At 36.4% G+C, this 20,914-nt stretch overlaps 1 protein-coding gene across 17 annotated transcripts in view; it reads left to right on the top strand.

Annotated features, from left to right (window-relative positions):
* GRIA2 (glutamate ionotropic receptor AMPA type subunit 2) overlaps nt 1-20,914 on the top strand; it is a 97,311-nt gene that overhangs the window by 70,727 nt on the left and 5,670 nt on the right. For 14 of the 17 annotated variants that reach the window (XR_012775527.1, XR_012775526.1, XM_075500396.1 and 11 more), the window contains 6 exons: nt 1,264-1,431; nt 1,716-1,820; nt 2,540-2,650; nt 3,784-3,990; nt 4,500-4,870; nt 8,882-9,080. Coding sequence is in view for 13 of the 17 variants with exons in the window: in XM_075500396.1 (XP_075356511.1) it covers nt 1,264-1,431; nt 1,716-1,820; nt 2,540-2,650; nt 3,784-3,990; nt 4,500-4,870; nt 8,882-9,080 (1,161 nt within the window). In the remaining 4 variants the exon portion in view is untranslated. Of the gene's footprint in view, nt 1-1,263; nt 1,432-1,715; nt 1,821-2,539; nt 2,651-3,783; nt 3,991-4,499; nt 4,871-7,826; nt 7,974-8,881; nt 9,081-20,914 lie in introns of those variants that run through there. The other 3 variants (XR_012775528.1, XR_012775529.1, XM_075500403.1) reach the window with 3 other exon arrangements.

Genomic DNA, 20,914 nt, shown 5'->3' with positions numbered 1-20,914 from the left:
GATTTCCATACAAGTCACTGAGAGAACTTTCTTGAGAAGATTCACATTAATCACCCAGTAGGCTTATACATCTGAAAAAAGAGTTCTACCTTCCTTTTCTTCCTCTCCAAGGTCTAGCAGTTGCATACAAAAATGACCTCAATTCAGGAGCCTGCCTTGGTTACAATTACAAGAGCCTTCTGCATGACTTGAGCTAGCTAATTAAAAGTCTCATTAAAGTCTGAGCCGTTGAAGCAAAGAGCCAATATATCATTTCTTACTGCTTTACAGTTTATATATTTTCAGCATCTAATAGCCTTCATAGGGATCATTGCATTCATTCATAAGGCTGTAAGTAGTTATATTCTGGCCCATATTTCCAAAAATGTCCCTTAAATTTGGCATAATAGCAATGTTCTGGACTCATAAAGCCTATCCAACAAAGTCCTCGGTGTACATGCACATGTGGTTTCTGTTCAGTTAGTTAGTTAAGATGTAAAATTTTCCAGTCACTGAAGGTAACTGCTTTTGACTGTTTAGCCCTAGCTTCTGATGCATGTGATTGCAAGATTCTTCTCTAATGTCTCAAAAGTTGTAAAGCTCCTTATATTGTGTCAGACTAGGAACATGGGGCTCTTCCTCACCTATATTGTTCTTTGAGGGGCACCACTTCTTCTTCCAGACATCTCAACCCAAAACCTGTTTTTGCAGGGTGTTGACAAGGTATTGCATATTTCAAAATAGCTACCCCTGAGATTTTATATTTAACAGATAGAAATTAAGCATACGTATACACAAATATATGTTGTTTGGTTTTGTGTATACATATGTGGAAGGAGATGTAGTCTAGATATCTGTATATAAATGCATCTCCATGAAGAGTGTAATCAGAGGAACAATTTCTTATTTTTAGAGGCTAACTCAAGTTAAATAGTGGAAATTAGTTCTTTCTTCCCCTTTTACCTCCATGGACTTGAGCCATATTTGCACACAGAACTCTCACACAGTTGTAGTGAGAAAGGAGTGTAATTCACACTGAAAAGAGCTGTAAATCTTCAGTTTAGACTTACTAGCAGTGCCCCAACCATTCTGATGGAGGACACTTAATTAATTAGCATAGATGCCCCTCAAAGGGTAGTGGCCTCCAAACTAAAGAAAAATTCAAGTATATCTTACTGTCCTTTCGCTTTTTAGTATGTTTCTGTGATTAATGGATTAATGAGGGTTGGAAGTTGTAGTGAATCTGAAACTGGTTTTTAATGAAATATTTTCACTTCTTTTCAGTATACGTCTGCTCTGACCTATGATGCTGTTCAAGTGATGACAGAAGCTTTTCGTAATTTGCGTAAACAGAGGATTGAGATCTCCAGAAGAGGAAATGCTGGAGATTGTCTTGCAAATCCAGCTGTACCCTGGGGTCATGGTGTAGAAATAGAAAGGGCATTGAAACAGGTAGCCTTCCTGGAGTGAATGCTGGGATGAGTGCATGTGTGAAATTCTTTATAAATGCTTGAAAAGAACTTTCCAGTTTCCTAACCTGCCTGGATCTTGCTGGTAATGTGGAAGTGAACTCCTCAGGAACGTGTCTTATACTAAGATAATATATTGGGTATGGAAAAGAGTCTAAACTGATTTTTTTTTTTTTAATATCAATAATCATTTATGGAAATACAAAATGCATTTTCTAAAAAGAAACAAAATTAATTCTGCTACCACTTTCATCTTCGTCTATATAGGTTCAGGTGGAAGGTCTAACAGGGAATATAAAGTTTGATCAGAATGGAAAGAGAATCAATTTTACAATAAACATCATGGAACTCAAAAGTACTGGTCCTCGGAAGGTAATTTGAATTGTCTTACAGTGTCTTTAAAGGTTTTACCATGCTAAGCAATGGGTTAAGGTAGGTAATGAAACACTATAGATTAATTAAAGTATGAGTTGTGATAATATTTATTCATAGGTGTATTCTACAATGGTCTTGCAGAATGAAGTAAAAATATGTATTACTTATTTCTAACAAATACAAGTGTTATTTCTGGTAAGTACTACATAACAGTATTTTCCTTTCAGTTTTGTGGATTAAACTTTTTGCTTTCTGATCTGAATTGCTAAATGTGAGCCAGTAATTGGGGAAATATGCTTCTGAATGACAAATGCAGAATACAGCTTTTCAGTGATGTTTCTTTAAATGTGATTATCTTTCTGCTCTAATTCCAAACCTTTCAGGAAAAGCCAGTTTCTCATGTCTTCCTAACCTGGAGTAATTCATAACCCTTTCAATCCTACAGTGTGTGATGATTATACTAAAACTTGTTAATATGTGGATGAAAATGGTATACCTCTATTAGACAAATTAATGTCAACAAATGTCATTAGTTCAGTCTTGTTACTATTTGTTAATAGTCTTTAACTACATAAATAGAAATATTTACACTGGTAAATCCATAGCTAAAATAGTTCTCTGTAAGCATACATCAAGGGCATAGTAATAATATACTTTACCTTTTCTATGAAAGTTCATATTCACTGGTGTCTGTGCATCCTATAAACTCTCTTTAGATTGGATATTGGAGTGAAGTGGACAAAATGGTTGTGAATCCTCTTGATGGCCCTCTTGGAAATGAATCTTCAGGACTAGAGAATAAGACTATTATTGTCACCACTATTTTGGTAATTAACCTCATATTTTGTCAGAAGACAGTATGTCCTACAGTGATTTGTTTCTCGTCATTATGTTAGTTTAAATATACTGTCTTTTTATCATTTGAGATTGTGACTTGTTACTCATTATGATACAGAAATAAAACCTGGAAATTAAGGAAATGTATGTGGTTCAGTATGCGGTTTTGTTCTGTAGAAGACAAACGATCACTGATTGAACATCCTAGAAAGTTAAAATTTTTAGAGCTGAAAATGGAAATAAGTACCTGCTTTCAAAGGAGAGGACTTTGTCTGAGAGGCAGAACCATAGTGTTAGTTTTAGAGAACAGATTTTGCCAAGCAGGAAAGAGACTGGTTCTTATGCTTCAGAATTGTAGCTGCTATGGATTGGTAAAGTGTAAAATAAAACATTAAAAATTGTATTCTAGTTGTCTAGAAAAAACATTATGTACTGTCATAGAACAGCATTTTTCTGTAAGTTACATAGCTTCTTTATCAGTTTGGACAAGTCACAGGCTACCATAGGAATTTCACTAGATACAAGAATAGTTTGGTAACAATGAGCAAAGAGGAGATACATTGCTTTAATACGACTTATGACTCATCACCAGTTTTGCTGATGATAGAACTTTACTGCATAGTTATGGATATCTTACCTATTGTTTGTGTAGTAACTCGATAAAGATATAGCCTGGAGAGCCTGAAGTGTTTTCCCAGGGAGGGGTGTGGTTGTGAAATAGGAAAGGATTTTCTTCTATTGAGACAACAACAAAAGCAACTAAAGACCTTTGCCTTCTTCCATCCAAACTGTATGAGAGAAAGAAACTGATTTTGGAACTTACTCTTTCTTCTCTGAATGCATAACTCCTGTTAACATTCATGGTCATTATTAACATACTGCTGGGAATCACTATACCTGTAAGTATTGTTATTTGTATATGACTGTAGAGAACGCAGCTTTTAAATGTGTTAAGGACATGTCACATTAATAATTAACAGCTAACATACACATAGCATGTATGATTCAGATGCTATCTTCCCTCTTTGTTTCACGTGTAAAAGGAAACATATTAATCTATGAAGTGCACAACTGACACATCTGTCTCTCTACCAAGCAGCTAAGGCAAGTTCTTTCTGTGCAGGAGTCCCCCTACGTCATGATGAAGAAAAATCACGAAATGCTTGAAGGAAATGATCGATATGAGGGCTATTGTGTGGACTTAGCTACAGAAATTGCTAAACACTGTGGATTCAAATATAAGCTCACAATTGTTGGGGATGGCAAGTATGGGGCGAGGGATGCAGACACGAAAATCTGGAATGGGATGGTTGGCGAACTTGTTTATGGGGTAAGAAAATCTTTTATAATAAAGCCATTAAAGATGACTAATGGAAGGAGTGGGATTTGGTTTAGTTTTCTCCGTAGAGTAGAGGAAAATTATCTAATTCCTTTGACAGAGAATTAGTAACTTGAGTTGGCATGAAAAATTTTGAAAGTAAAGCATGGAATTAGATTTTTAAATGCAAATGAAAGTGGGGGGAAGTGAGTGCATATTTCATCCTTCTGACCAGGTGAAAGGCAAAGTACTTTACTAACACTTTTAAATGTCATATACTTTTAAAAAGGCATGTGTAAAAAGGGAAGCTTGGAATATGCCAACCATATGGTTATATGTATTTCAGTAAGAAGAGTTTCAACTAAAAATTTCTAAAATTCTCCATAGGACATTCTTGGTGAAACGAATGTTGCCGGTGTCTCTGCTGTCCTGTTTTCCATTTGTGAAATGCAATAGAAACTAAACCATTCTTTGCTCTGATTATTGTATTAGCTATTACTTGCTTTTTTCTTCCTTTACAGAAAGCTGATATTGCAATTGCTCCATTAACTATAACATTGGTGAGAGAAGAGGTGATTGACTTCTCAAAGCCCTTTATGAGCCTGGGGATATCAATAATGATCAAGAAGCCTCAGAAGTCCAAGCCAGGAGTGTTTTCATTTCTTGATCCGTTAGCATATGAAATCTGGATGTGCATTGTTTTTGCCTACATTGGGGTCAGTGTAGTTTTATTCCTGGTCAGCAGATTTAGCCCATACGAGTGGCACACTGAGGAATTTGAAGATGGAAGAGAAACGCAAACTAATGAATCAACTAATGAATTTGGGATATTTAATAGTCTCTGGTTTTCCCTGGGTGCCTTTATGCAGCAAGGATGCGATATTTCGCCAAGGTTGGTTACTCACCCATTTCAACTTTGTGCATTTTTGGTCTCGGCCATCTCAGTCAGAGGAGGTTCATGGTGCATATATTTTCACTCTTGGAAAGAAATTAATTACTATGTTTTTTCCCTCCCTAAAATCACAAAAGTCCTTGAAATAAAAGCAGTTGTCTGTGACATAGGGTCATGATGTATTTGATCGATATTGTCTTCATGTCGATCGTACATTTGCTAAGTGAAGTTATATACACCATGCAGAGACTGTAAAATGCATAAGGTTCAAGTCATTCCATGCCTTCTTGGAGGGGTACCGTGTTTTTGCTGCATATTCCCATTTTACAGTTGACAGTGCGTATGGTTCACAACAACTGTAATGGGAAAAAAGGGTCACATACTAGTCACAAACTACACAGGCAGCACTTTCCCTCTGAAACTCACTACATATCATAACACAGTTATTAACCCACTGTTTTCCTACAGGAGAGCCTTGAACTGAAATAAAAGGTCATGTGATGGCTCTAATTTTGTGTGCATAGTTGCAAAACACTGCTGTTTTTTCATGGCCTAGTTTTAGAAAAGTCACAAAGGATATCACTAAAACAAATTTGAAGGTCCACTTTAGAAATGCTTAATTCCTCATGGATTTTCACCTACTTTATTAGGGACAACTGTAAAGCACTTAAGTCAATTCCTTTGCAGCTCATTAAATATTCTATTTCCCTTGTGCACAAGTGATTCTAGCCTTGATTCAGCAAAGTGGTAAGTAGGTAGGCAAATGACTACTTGCTGCTTGAAAGAACTATAGTGACAAGTGAAATAGGGCAACTGGGTTTAAGGAAATCAAATCAGAAGACCTACCTAATTATACTAAGCAATTTAACTTTCTTCTAAACATCCTAAAGTAGGACAGGGAACAGGTCAATTTCTAGGGAGTCTAGTGGCTAGTGTGCAAAATAAATCACACCAAGGGAGCATTTTTTAGATATGTCATGCATACCAAAAGGCAGCAGCAGGTTTTCAAGTTGTTCTACTGCGGAGATAGCAAAGCATTTATTGTGTGAGAACTTTAACAATTCTGTGTAAAGGCTGGTGTATCACAGTGAGATATGCCAGCCTTTATGATGAAAGATGCGATAGATTTGGCATATAACACCATAAGAATTGTGTAGAAGAAATGAGACAGTGAAGAGAGAGCCAATTGTTTCAGGTCATGAGAAGCTGAGTTAATTTCAGTCCTTTGAGGTTTTCCTATTGATTACACTCTTCACAGGTTTAGTTGTCTGCAAAGTCTTCTATTAGCTACAAAATTATTTTTATTGAATCAAGGCCATAGTAGAATACCGACCTTTTTTTTTAATTCTTATTTTACTGGCTACTAAAGCATGACAGTTGTTGTGCGTGGCTTGATAACTTTTGAAAGGTGGTGTAAGAATAATGGTAGTAAATGGTCATCGTAAAAGGTGCATGAAACTCTAATCATTTTGGAGATTCAGTATTTAGTTTCAGTGAGGTGTTTAACAGCACTTTATTTCATTACAAACATATTTTTGAGGAAAGTGGTTAGTTTGTATATTATCTGTTTATTATAAAAATAGAAAAGGGGTGAAAACACCTCAGTTATTTTTGTTCTTGCACCAAACTCATCACTATGGAATTTGAACTCCCTGCAGATGAATTAGAGCAGATATGAAAAGGAATCTCTTCAGACATCAGCAAAATGTCTTTGTGAAGTTAAGTTTTGCACTATTGCTACTGTCATTTCTCTAAAAAAAGTGACAATCACTGTAAGAATTGTAGAGTAGACAAGTAACTAGAGCTTCCTGACTCTGAAATAGAAGGTGGTGCTGAGTAAGACTGGACCACCTGGAAACTGGTCTGCAATGGCAATCCCCATGTTGCCATGTAGCACAGAAACAGTAGAACAGAATAGAATAGTGATATGATAATGATAACTTAGCAAAGTTTTCCTCATTTTTTTGAGATATGAGTGTACTCTCAGTACTGCCATGTAATACCTTTGTAAGTGTAAAGTGTGGTGCACAAATTCAGGTAACTGTGCACAGAAATTGTTATTTTAGTATTTAATGATCTGATGAATGAGGTGCTTGTACAATTGTGGGTTCATACTAGTGCATAATTATCAATCTTTAGAAACTTTTTGAAATGTACATAAAAAAGAAATTATTTATTTAACTGGGACAGACCTTATGGGAAAATTTTGAATGCAAATGACACTTAAAAAAATTTTACTTATAAAATGTCATGTGGGAGCATAATGCCTGGATTAGCATTGAGCTTATTCTTTTTTTACAAAGTTGGTAGTGACTTTGTTTGCTGACAGATCATGGGCTTTTGAAGATTATTATCATTTATAGCAGATGTCATCGATACAATATAAAGTGCCATAAAATCAGCAGTTATTAAATACATATTGTCAGAGATTTTACCTTGCAAATACATATTTATCATATAATTCAGTCTTTCAATTGTAGAATTATTTTGTATGCGGATTACGTCCATGTCAAAATAAGTATATAGTATTTTTTCAAAGGTGACAGAAAGCATGTTTGCAAATTACATCTCAATTTAGAAGGAACTTGAAATATTCTTTTCTATAGTCCTTTTTAATAACATATTCTGGACCTTATCTGACTTGATTTTCATGTAGTAGAGTGAATTAGTGAGCCTGTTGTGACATGGAATAAGTCTTTTCATGTCTGAATTATCACAGAGATTTTTTTACAATAGCAATTAGTAAAAATAATTTGTCCAGAATTGGTTCTATTTATTTTTGTTCCCAGTTTAATAAATCAGTTTTCCATAACTATCATGTTTTAATGTGTGTGTATATATAGAAAGAGTTATATCTATCTATATATCTATATAAATATTTTGTCAGAATTAGTTTGAAATCTCATTCACAATACAGTAGGCTGAGTAAGTGATTTGTAATTTGTTTACTTAATAGATAGAGGAGACACATCAAGACATACCTAAGCTACTGCAACGCCTTAGTACTAGACTTTCAACTACATGCACATTTCTGCCAAATAATTAAGCACATCTCCAAAGATTATGTACTCCTTCCTATAATGTCTTGTTTGGAAACAAAGTAGTAAGTAATTTCAAAGTTTAAAGGATCATTAAAAAAAATGTCAAGTTTGACAATAATGGCAATATCAATAATTCTCTTCTATTAGTTTTGTAGTATTGAAAATCATTGAATTTCTCTAGTTGTGTGCTCTATACTGTTTTATATATTTTCTTGAGTTCTCTTTTCTTCTCTCTTCTTGAGCAGGAGATGCAAAACAAAGATCCATAAGAGCCCACCTGCTGCAGTTAAAAACATCAGATTATTATTATTTAAAAATATACTTTCTTCACCATTTTTCTGTATTATCACCGATTGTTTCATGTCCAGTCCTCAGTTTGTTAAATGCTTGTGTCTTTCAAAAGTTGTGTGTACTTTTTAGTTTATGGGTATTCGCTGGGCCAGTTTTTATTGCAAATAATGCTATTTGTTTCTCAGTATAGATTGTCCACAGCGCATAAGCCATTGTTTTGTGGAAATAAGTCTTTGTCTGAATATCTTAGGAAAATAAGCAAGCTGAAGGCACTTAAAAATTAAGTGCATACTGGTTTATCTGAAAGCACTGTTTCACTGATTTTGTTTGATCCTCTTCATAGTGTCACACAAATTCACTTCAGAGGGAATGACAAGCTTATGTGTCAAATATAGCACATTATGATGGGAGCAGTTTCCTTTCAGGATGTTCAGAACTTTGAAGAACGGGATCACTAAATTCTCCCTAAAATAAACTCTGGAGTCCTGATTTCAGCAAAGTCCAGGAGATGTAGTGGAGTATGCACTGATCCCCATCTGATTAGTATGCAGAGCTGCACTATGAGATACCTGAAATGCTACCCTATAGTATAATGCATCATTTGCATAAAACTGATAATATGTGTTCCTTTTTAGGACTTTCATTTCACTTTACAAATCCATTTCATACTTGTTATTAGATCCCTGTCTGGGCGCATTGTTGGAGGTGTGTGGTGGTTCTTTACCCTCATCATAATCTCATCCTACACGGCTAACTTAGCTGCCTTCCTGACGGTTGAGAGGATGGTGTCTCCCATTGAAAGTGCAGAGGATCTTTCCAAGCAAACAGAAATTGCTTATGGGACGTTAGATTCTGGCTCCACTAAAGAGTTTTTTAGGGTAAGAATTTATACTTTTTAGATTTCTGTTTTGTTTTAAATAGGTCTTCAATCATGTAAATGTGTTTTCCCCTAGGCTTTATTAAAAGGTTGCTGTAAAAATGCGATATGTGCAGCCTAACTTGCAAGTGTAATTGTTTTTGTTTATTCATTACCCTTACATTTTACTATCTATATGTAAATATAAGGGTCGTGTTATAAATATGCAAAGCAAAAGTGGCTGCAAGGAATTACCTAAAAAATATTCCACTGTAAAGTAAAAAACAAGGTATGTTCGGAGAAGGGAGTTGATGTCGTTCGTTTAATCTGTAAGACAGGAGCTAACGGTTACGAATAAGGCTATTTAATATCTGTGCTGTATTTTAGGTAGTCACGCAGTGAATAGGGACATGGGAAGCTGCACAGAGATGTTTTAATAAGTATTTCACATGTTTTTTCAAGCTTGCAGATGGGGAATGGGATACAACCCTGTTGGCTGCTGTAGTAAATCCATGCCTGCTTTTGAAAACAGTTACAATTTGTATTTGCATTACGGTAATGCCTTGGACACCTGTCGGTCCTCACCTTCTACCTCTGTATTTCAGTTTTAAAAATACATGAGACTTCCAATGTGTGAGTCTTAGGCTGCCCTTGAGACACCAGCTAACACAGTGAAATCCATCCAGCAAATGAGTGAGATACTAAGGCTGCTGGGAAAAACACCGTGACTGTTTTGCCTTGTCTGTGTGCTCTGTGTGTTTCTCCCTGTAAGAATGAAGTGGATCTGAAGTGCTACAAATACAAAAAACCGGTGGTTTTCATGTTTTTCAATGGATGATGATAGTGTTGGGTTTAGACAAAATGTATTTTAAAATAGTTATAAATATTACCTTTACATTTCAAACATAGGCTGCCATGAAAGTGAAATGAAACAAGTTCTCACAAATATTTTTTACGTACTGTATAGTTAGAGCAGTAACTACTAGATCATGGTTTTCACTGCATCCTGTAACACATACTTAACTGGTAACATACTAAATAGGAATCATACTTGTTTCAGCTGTAGAAAAGCATTATTTTCTGATTTTGATGATAGGTCCAGTAATAAGACCTGCTGCTGATTGCATTCCTGTTGGCTAAACCAAAACTAACATCAGGTGTGTAGCTAGTAAAAATGAGATCAGGTTTGTGCTAAGAGTGTTTAGAAGCGTTTAGAAGCATACAAGCACATGTCTCTGGTTTTGTGAGCATAAACCTTTTAGATCATGGCTATGCTGGGGACTGAATGTGAACTAACAGTAGGTCAGTTCTTTTGAATAGTTTCTCTTTAGAGATTTTTAGGCTTTCTTTAAAAAAAAAGACGTTTGCATGTATGTGCATGCATCAGTATGTAGTTTTTGTGCTCCTAGCACATATATACATCTTTCCAATTACACTTTTACACAACTAGTGTTTCTGGTGATTACCTGAGCATTAATAACTTATTTTTTTAAAAGTCAGATGGAGGCTTTGTGAGGGCATATTCTTCACCTGCTGTTAAGTTAGCTTTGGCTCTGCACAAACAAGGTTATAATGATCTCTGGAAATTTCTTCTCAGCAATTTCTATCAGAAACAAGTTGGTGCATGTGTGTAATGCAACTTCTTAGCCTGATGGCTGTATCTACTATTTGCTAAAAATCACTTAAAGTTGCCCAGTTGTTTTTCAAGAAATAACAGCTGTCAGAACTTCTTTCTAGGTAGACCTGAACTCAAGTTTCAAGAATGAAACTCTCTCTGCTGAAGGCAATGTGAAAGCAGTCTCTAGCACTAAAGAGACTAAAATTTCACCCAGAGTATTTCTGTGTGGTTACTGGATTGGAGTGGATGTGTGATTTTTATATGACCTGATTAGGATTCAAATTCTTTGAACAGCTGGAAATAACTTGAGTATTTTTCTAGCAGCAAGCTAAAGTGGACTGGCTTTGTCTCTGTCACTGTCAAGAAATAAAAGAAACATTTAGGGTTCTTTTCACAGTTAGTCTGTTTTCTCTTCAAGAAATAACACTATTTGCAAGTTTGTTTTCTGTTGATGGAATGTATACTGGACCTAAATCTTCAGTAGTAGACCCCTAATTCCTGGAGCAGCACAAAATTAGGGATCCTTGTATACTGGGGATGAGAACAGTAAACTGAATTTTCTTTGCTACTAAAACATGTTTCCTGGTAATACTTTCTCGTCCCACTCAGTGGGTTGCGAGATGGGTGAATCTTTTTGATTCTCCGGGGATTTGTGTACCGACAAAGGCCGATCTCTGCTCGGCAGAGCCGCAGGCCGGTAGAGTCACAACAATGACTCAGAGGAACAGTCAGACTAGCAACTTTATTAACTAGCAAACTACAAACTTAATGAACTAGCAAGCTCAGCAAACGAACAGAGGCAATTTGGCAGTGGAGCTATTTTCCGGGCAACCCGTCACAATTCATCCAAAACTCATATGCCCAGATATGTATATAATGGAAGAGTAGAGGAAAAGAGAAGTGGGAAAAGGAAAAGAGAAGAGAGGAGGATAAAGAAAAGGAAAGATATCACCACCCTTGGATCCCGCGATGATGATGACAGATGTGGCAATCCTCTGGTGATGGGCGCGTGCCGTTCCCTGGGGAAGGTATCTCTTTATACTCTAATCCCTGCCTCAGGTCACACCCCTGGAGGATTTATGTTGCTCTGGTCCTCAAAGGGTTGCAGGCGCTGGGGGGAGGGGGTGGTTTGCGAGGAGTTTCATGCCAAGTTTCGGGTGATTGTAGGCCATTCCTTAGATAAAACTCTGTGTGACCTCTGGCCATAGATGGTAACTGCACATCCTCCAACGCACTCTTCTCATCCTGTGCTAGCCGACTTGCTGCACCTTATCTCGATACGATGTTTGAGACAGTACCTCTTTCAGTGTCTCACAAGACAATATCTCTTTTAGTCTCTCCTCCGAAAAGCTCTCCCCATCCCATGCTAGCCGACTTGCTGTCGCCATGCAAATCGCGCCTCATCTCTCCACAATGTTTGAGACATTAACTCTTTCAGTCTCTCACATACTTTACATAAGTGAAAAAGAGATATTTCTCAGCATTTTCCAAAAAGGAATTCTCAGCAATAAGCTAGATGGTGAAAGTTAGCTGAAAAATCCTATCCCGAATAGCTGAATATATGTATGCGACGTTAATTGAAAGAGGTGGGTTCAAGTCTTTGTCCAGCTTCTATAACTGCATAAATAACATGAACTCGTTGAGGTGTTACATTAGCCTGGGTATGTCAGGGATGTCACATTAGCTTGTTCTCTGTTTTGTTTTAGGATTCTAGTCTTTCAGCCACCTACGGTGGGTACATACTAGTTCATGTCTGCAAAGGCTGTGGCTGGCTCCAGTGGCTACCATGGTGAATAGAGTAATCCAGATATACGTTAGAAAAACCCAGGTGGGAGGAAAGATAGTGGCTCACCACATACCCTACAGACAGTATGGGAGTAGGCGTACAAGCTAGTCCATATCACTTTGACTTAGAGATAACAGCCTTGGCACTCATGACAAAATATGTATTACCTTTGCACTTTACCCTATTTTCGGTACATACTCCCTACCTTTAAAGGTAGTACAGACTAGTAGGAGATACTCTTGCCTAGTGAGTAGAGCATCAGTTGGCACTGAATCAAGAAACATAACTGAGAAAAAGGGATGAAAAGATATTGTAGTCTGGTGTTCCTAGTGCTGCTTTAAGATGAGAAGCAGAAGCTTGGTACATCCTGCGTAGCAAATATCAGTGCAGAAATAATGGGCTTAACAGTATTTTTAAAAGAAAAAAAAAAAAGAAGAAGGTAATGACAGAGCTTTGCTGAGCAGTGAACATCAGCGGGAAACTATTACTTCTTAGTAATAATGTTACAGATACACAATTTTTCTTCAATGGCAGATCCAACAGGTGTCTCTATTATATATTTGTAAATACCAGAATGTGTAGTAGTTTTCCTCAGGAGATCTCAAAAGTTGCTACTAGCAGAACTGCGAGTACAATCCAAGTCTTCAGAGTTCTGTTCCACTGAGTTGTGATACTTACCACTTCAGATACTTTCTAGTGCCTCTCTGTCCTAGGGATAGTGCTTTTAGAGTTCTTAGTGCAACTGAAAGCCTAAACGAAGATGTATAGTGCATGGCTGTTGCATTTTCTCTTGGGTTTACAACCTGAAGTAATGGGAAAAAATCAAAGAAAATGTGTGCGGCTGTGGTTTTCTAGAAGTGCCTCTTTTTTTTCAAATCAGTAGTGGATGGTAGCGATGAGAATGTGAATAAGACTGCAAGCACAGCTTGGAAGATCCAGGAGTCATTTCAGTTGATCTTGTACAGTCGCATCATCTCTATAATTGTCAGATCGCAGATACTGCTTGATGGAGTGGTAAATGGTGAGGCAGTGGAATTTCATCATTCTGGTACGTACTATTGATACTATCCACAGTCACACAGTATTTTTACCTTCAGTGATTTCTCAGCAGCTGCTGTAAATGCAGTTGGTGTATGCATTAGCCAAGACACAGAGTTGAACTTTGAGGGGAAAAAAAAGACACTAACCCAAGAAGACAGACTACTGCTCACCTAACACTGCAGAAATTAATTTTAAAGCAGTCTATATGTGTTAACTCCTGAAGTTGCCTTGCTTACTTTCATGGGCTACAGCACTGGAAGAAAGAAACAAAGTACAACTGTGTATAAGTATCCAAGCTTAACATTCACTGGGAGATTTTCATGCTTTCCACCTGCTTGAAGATGTATTGAAAATTAACATCAAAGTGATACAAGAGAACAAAAGCTAATTACTTTTAAAATTCAATCATGTTTTTTTCTGTATGCCTAGCTCTATTCATCAAAAATATGTACAAACCTGATGGCAGACAAATTAAATCAATCATGCTACCTTTTTTTGCACTTTAAAAGTTGAATTGTAACTAGTCCCATGTGTGAAGTAAGAAGGTATCTCAAAAAGAAAAATATGATGTGCAGAGCAATAATTAGACTAATTTACATTCTCTCTGTCTGCATTAGTTTTTATTTTAAACCTTTTTATATTTACCTATTTTTGAACCAACAGCATGACAGGGACAGACCAATCTGTTTTGTTCTAACTGTTTTGGTGGCCTTTAAGAGTATATCCTCTGCCAAAGTAAAAGCAAGCAGAACTGCTCCATAACACAGAAGTATTCTTTAGCTTTCACTGAAAAGACTATGCAGAAGTTGCTTATTCTTCCTTAAGAGGCAAGAGTTCCAGAATGAAAAGTTGGGCATGGGGAAAATGCCAGAAGGATGATAATCCTTGCTGTCTTATAAAGAAGTCCTCTTCCATAGCAAAAAGCCAGCAATAAACATAGGAAGAGCTGACATGACCCCTTGAGTCATTTCTCCTGCAAAAGTGTTGTCTGTTGGGAGGCAAAGAAAATTTGGCCTGAAGATCAGTATTACTGTCTTTTCTGAGGATCTTCAACACGGTCCAGTGCCTCTAGATTTATGAATACTTTGAATATTTTTTTCACTTATAAAAGTATTTAAAATGATGATTGTACTACAAGAGGTTATGCAAAAAGAGAGAAAGCATACAGCAGTCTGTCTGTGAACCTCAATCTGTCTTTATGCTCATCAAGATATTCAAGCTTCTAAAACAACCCCGCAGGAAATCTCTAAAACCAGTGAGAAGAGAAGAAACACTCTGATTTTTTAAATGGAATTGAGGTAAAAAATTATGAATCGTACTTCAGCCTCAATTTGTGAAGTTTGAGATGTAGAAGAATTATAGAACGTATGTTTCCAGAGTTAAATTTTGACTCTAGCTCCACAGAAGCCTTTGGGAGGCAAAGGAGGCAAAAAACTCAGTTATGAAACCTCTAACTTTTACCATGGACTCTGGTCGGTACCTTAAGAGGCAGGGGATATAGGACTGGCGTTTCATGAATCAGTGAAGGAGATATGATTAGAGAGTATGGGTTTGGCTTTTTAAGTTTGATAGAAAAAAAAGGTATGTAGCTGAAATACTGAGCAGAGGTAGATCTGAGCACTGAGATAGTGGAAAGACTGCCGTTTGCATCTAATAGCATATTAGGGAAGATATGGTTATACTTTTTGTGGTCTAGAGGGTTCAAGTGATTAATTTTCAGTTGTTCTCTTGTTTTTTGAGGTCCTTACATCTGGGCAACACACAAAAGAATTGATTTAGGCCATTGTGAAAGTCATTTTAAAAGAAAGAATGTAGTAATCAACATGTCCTTTTTTCCCTCAAAGGATCTCTCTCTTATTTTCCAAGTTTTATTTTTTTCTCTCTCCACATTACCCCAAATACTGTCTTTTGCAGACAGCTCAGTGAGCCTAGTGACGAAAACACTGTGGTGCTTCAGAAACCTTGTTACATATATTACTCAGAAAGCTTAATTTCAAGTTAGTATTTGCATAATATTTATTAAAAATAAAATTTATTCCTTTCTAATAGAATTTTCCTTGTTTGTTTGTAAGGACAAATTGTGTCTGATGAAAGAAACATATTATTCCTTGATCTTCTCTTTCAAGTTTTCATCAAGTTTTCTTAGGTGTTCTAATCGAGATATGCTGTGTAGTAGGTAATTTTGTGCTGGGCCCAAATGAATTTGCAGCAGTATAATTTGAAGATTCTCCAGTATTGTGAGATACTCCAGTATTAGAGTATTGATTCTCCAGTATTGTGAGGTACTCCAGTATTGTGAGATTCTCCAGTATTAGAGTATTGATATACTCTAAAATAAGTATAAATGAGTATGAGTTCTGTTTGCACTACTCCTAGGGGCAGATCATTCCATAATACCACCCTTATTATGGATAGAAACGTTCTTTTATTTTCCAGCCTAAATGTATTTATAACTAGTTTATTCTCAGTTGTTACAGTACATTAATAATTATTATGTAGATTTTTTTCTTCTCAGTGTTTATTTTCCTGATGCATTAATACAGAGCAAGTATGGTTTTTTCTAAGCTTTCATTTCTGTCCACAAAACTATACTTATTCTTGATTTCCAAGCAAGGCATTTTGGTCCCTGATAATCTCATAGCTCTTCTGTGTGTGTGTGTGTGTATGTGTGTGTGGTGGTTTGGATTAATTGTTCCTGAATGTGTGTGAACATTGTACACAGAAGTGTACATTGCATGCTGAGATCTCAGCAATACTTTGTACAAAGGTATTAATATTTCTTTTTCTTTTTCTCCCAATTGTGTCACAGTGTTTGCTGGTAATCATTTTGATCACAGTGATAGATTAACCTTTCTTTTCTTTTGTTTTTATCCAACTGAAGGTCTTCCATTTTATTGCAGATTTTCTTATTGATGCCAAAGTGCTGGACCATGCTTTTGAACTGGAAAGTTTCATTTCATTTCATCATTCTAGTGCTCAGGATCTTCCACTTCTCATATATAACAAATAAATAATTTCCCATTGTCTGGCTTGATGCGTTTTGATATCCCAATTTCCTTTCCATCAAATCCTAGTCATTTCTGTGTTCATGTGTTTTCATTCTAAAACGTCATCTGAAGCTGTGCATGCCATGCAGTACTTCAGACCGAAAGATCTGCAGTTGCTTTGAATGCTTTTTCATTGTTGTTAAGTCCAGGCAGTATGTTTATGGTTCTAGACTCTGGTAATAGCACCTGCAGTTCACTACAGAATCTGTGATTACTTGAGAAAGTGTTTTTGTGTTTTGGGATTTAGTTTATCCTCCCTCTCCCAGAATGGGTGCAATAAGTTATTTGTGTTTTGCATCCATCTTGTTTTGATAATTTCTATTTCTGTACCCTCATTCCTATTACTTATTCTTCCTTTATCTTAATCTCATCAAAAACAAAGGTAAAGTATACATTTAGATTATGTGTAGATTGTCTTTCCTTTCTCCCATTCTTTTTCACTTGTGAGGTTTGAAAATGTGCTGCTGTTTGCTTTTTTTTCAGTTCAGTTTATACTGCATACTGTTTCCTTTATGCTCTCAGATTTCCCCTGATGAAATCAAGATCCTGTTTACAAATCTACATTTGTATCACAGTGATGTAGCAAAGCTGTAGTAGTAGATACTGCAACACGTCTGTAGTACAGCTGTCCCTGTATCAGTAGGTTTATTGCACTAAAGTTAGCTCTAGGAGTGGACAGTGGATTTTCCTTGTGACCAGCACTTCAAAAAGAACAGAAGGATTTGGGTCATCATTGTAGAAATTGGTTTGTGTGACATTTATCTGAGTTTTTCATGAAATTAAATTGAAATGGTCTGCTTTGATTTTATGAATATGCTGAATGATGGGGAGGAATTTAGAGTCTGTTGAAACTGAAATTAGTAAGTCTCAGAGGAGGAGTCATTTCAGCAAGGTCTTGAAACTTTAACATCCCTTTGTAAGACAAGCCTTCTTGAACACTTAGCTCTTTAAATCACATGAAGAATATCATAACAACATAAGATCGTTGTCTTACACATTCATAGTGTCTTCTCACATCTGGCTTCTTGGAGAAAATAATTTTAAGTAGACTTTTGAGGAAGAAGTTCTTGAGATAGATGGTTTTACAATTTTTACTAATAAGACCAAATATTTTAAGGGTACTTTAAGTAGCTCGATTAAGTAATGGAAACTGGAAAGCCATAAAACTTCATCTTAAGAACATGTAACGAATTTTTACCAGTACTGAATAAAATTGTCAATATATTACAAAGTTTAGATCTTCCATTCAATTTAAGTATTCACCCAGTATAAACAAGGTTAAGTATTTTAAAGTACTTAATCTTGAGTTAATTAAAGAGTCTGAGAAATTAGCTTTGCCCCTTTTCTGTGTTTTTTGGATGTATCAATAATTGATTTACAGTGTAAAATGGCAAAATTCATTTGTTGTTACACTTTCTAGATACTGGTGACATTACCAGTTCCTGTCCTTTTATTCAGTATGGAAGGTCAACAAGGTAGTTACACAAACCATATTTGAGAATTAAAGTTCTGCTCTTGCAGTACAAGATCATCATCTAGTAGAATGTTGTAGTCTGAGGAGCTATTTCTGTCAATGACATACTAATTACAGCACCCCATTTTAAGAATAATAGGTCTTTGAATGACAAAATGGAAAAGTTATCTCATGACCCACAAAATACAGTTAATTAATTCGATAAAGCTTTGCATAATTTAATTTCCTAATGAGTTTCTTAATGAAGGCAGTACTTTACATTTAAATGGAATGTGTACTTTGTAATAGTAATAATTTTCATAGTCGTGATGCCCAGTGGTGACATGATATTAAAAAAAAAAAGGTGTAGCTTCTGGGGCATTTTTGTATCAGTTATTGTATTTTCATAGAAGTGGTAAATAGTGGCAAATATTAGGGTCTCATACTGTCACGTTGGTGTTGATTGTAACACCAAAGTTATGATTAGCTTTTAACATTTCCTATGTACACTGAAGTGTCATCTTGTAATAGCAATGAACCACAGTAATTAAGAGCAGTGCAGATTATTTCCATATTCTTGTAGTCAAATAATATAGCAATCTACAATGGTTCCATTGTTTGGATTGCATGATAAAAAGTTGTGGGTTTTTTTTAATGGAGCACTGCCATCCTTTTAGATTTTTGGTGCCATTAAAGAAAAAGTATATAAGGAAGAGACGTGAAAGCCCAAGTTGCACACAGGGCATCCTTCATTCACAAGAATTCTGTTTCCTCATGGTTTACTCTGCTGTTGCTGATGACTGCATGCTTTTCCAAGTGCAGTTAAACGAAATGAAGATCGTTTGCATAGGAATAAAATATATGGTCAACTATAGCACTGGCCAAATTTAAATAAGAATGTAATGCACTTTTTTTTTCCAGAATGTATTTGAATTAGGATATATATTTGAATTATAGTAAGTGTACATGCTTTTTTGAACTATCAGATAATGTTGGCTTTATGAGTGAGTGTGTGTGTGTGTGAATAGAATGCTAGATGAAGGTCTCTTAACACTGTCCTTTTCTACATCCTTTAGCTCTGCCTTTCAAATAAAAGACAAATTCTGAAAACAAAATAATGAAATAAAATGACACAGTTCTGAAAACAGAGTGTATTACTAAATATATTGTGTAGCAATATAAACAAAAACCTTAGAAGTCACGAGTATCTCCTAGGTTGTGGCTCGTTGCTGCTCTTATTTTTTATGAACCTTGACTAAGTCCAGGACTAGGTAGAGATCAAGACTCTGAGCTGTATGAATTCCAGCGTGATGTTTTTCAGTGTTCACAGCTGCAGAGGACTGTGGCGTCATGGCAAATTCTGAGTGCTATTTTCTGGTGAAGTTTTTCATTACAGGTTTTTATTCCATGTTGCTGGGTCAGGTATTCCTACATTCATTTATACAGCAAGGACCCTGCGAGCCATATAGTGGGAGGTTTCTTCTTAACACTTGACCATTTGGGAAATCTGCTCCTTGCGCCTTTTCCCATTCAGCTGTCCAGCACCAGCCCCTCAGTGTGTGATAGGACCTCCCTCATCCTTCCCACTTACCTGTTGTGATCAGATTTCTGTGAAGTGACAATGGGAAATGGGGAGCTGCATTTTATTGACGTTGAATGGCAAAACCAGAACAGACCTTGCTAGACCAAATGCCGCCTAATGAAAGTTGTAGTGACAGGCATCTGGATGTATGTTGGCTCCTTTGGGTTGAACTGAACCATATAAGACAGCTCTAAACCAGCTTTAAGTTTCCCCCTTTGTAAAGCAAACCTATGTTAATTCATGAAGTATCACTGTAATCACTTTTATAACACCGTCGGAAGCGTGATGACCCTTGCTTAGTTTGTAGTGGTAAATCCCATGCAGCAAGTTGGAGGTATGCTGTCAAGTGAATGTTGACCTATGGTAGGAATGGGATGGAGCATCTGGGTTTAATTAGAGAGTAAGTTTAGAGAATGAGATTTCAGGGAAGACTGAGCTGCTTCACATGAAGCTGGGGACTTTTGATTCCAAGCCTGAGTGGACTAAGAAAGGAGGAGACTGAGCATCCTGCAGAGCTAAACACTGGTAGCTCTGCTTCTAGGGAAGTGAGCAAAAGCAGCAGGACTCAGGGAGCAGATGATAGAACACTATGCACTTAGGATTTAGACTTTCTTTTTATGCTCTGGTGAAGTTGGAGTCTCGCAGACATTAAATGGCCTGACTGACTTGCATCTGCAGGTGGGAGTCTCTTTCAGGCATGGAATGCCATTTGCTATCAGCTAGAGGCACTTACTGTATCTATCTATCTGTGTATCAGGTAAATTATAGGCAGAGAAAAGTACAATATTGGATTTTTACTGATAGCTTATAGTACACAGTGATAGTTTACTTTGTGAGCTGGCTTTTCAAAGATGGTGCAGTATATAATTTTTTAGGATTCCCCTAGTTTTTAGGAAGATATTTTTTAGGATCTTCTTGGATGGAACAAGAACAGTGCATATGCAATATGGCAGATGTTCCAAGAATCTGAGAAACGCACTGTGCCTTCAGCGCACAGTTATTTTTCTTAGTCATTCTGGTCATGCTGAGTATATCCAACTCTTTTGATATTAATGGGTATACTGAGTATGTGTACATCAACAGATCAGAATATGCAACAACTGATCAACTGAATAGCTGATGCAAGGGAACTTTCAGAAAGCCAGCTGTGCCAATGTATGTGTAGATTCTGGTAACAGTTGGAATATTTAGATGTTAGAAAACTTTCAGTGGTTCTTAGTACTGCCAGAACTTTTAATACTAGTAGACGTACAGAGACCATGGAGAAATCTGAGCCTCAAAATCTTCCTAGACTACATTTCTGGACAGGAAAATAAGGGTAAGTCTGGG

Source organism: Mycteria americana, chromosome 4 (assembly GCF_035582795.1).
Source record: "Mycteria americana isolate JAX WOST 10 ecotype Jacksonville Zoo and Gardens chromosome 4, USCA_MyAme_1.0, whole genome shotgun sequence".
In the NCBI taxonomy this organism is placed as follows: domain Eukaryota; kingdom Metazoa; phylum Chordata; class Aves; order Ciconiiformes; family Ciconiidae; genus Mycteria; species Mycteria americana.
Note: the sequence above shows the minus strand (reverse complement) of the source record. Positions and strands in the feature narration are given on the sequence as shown.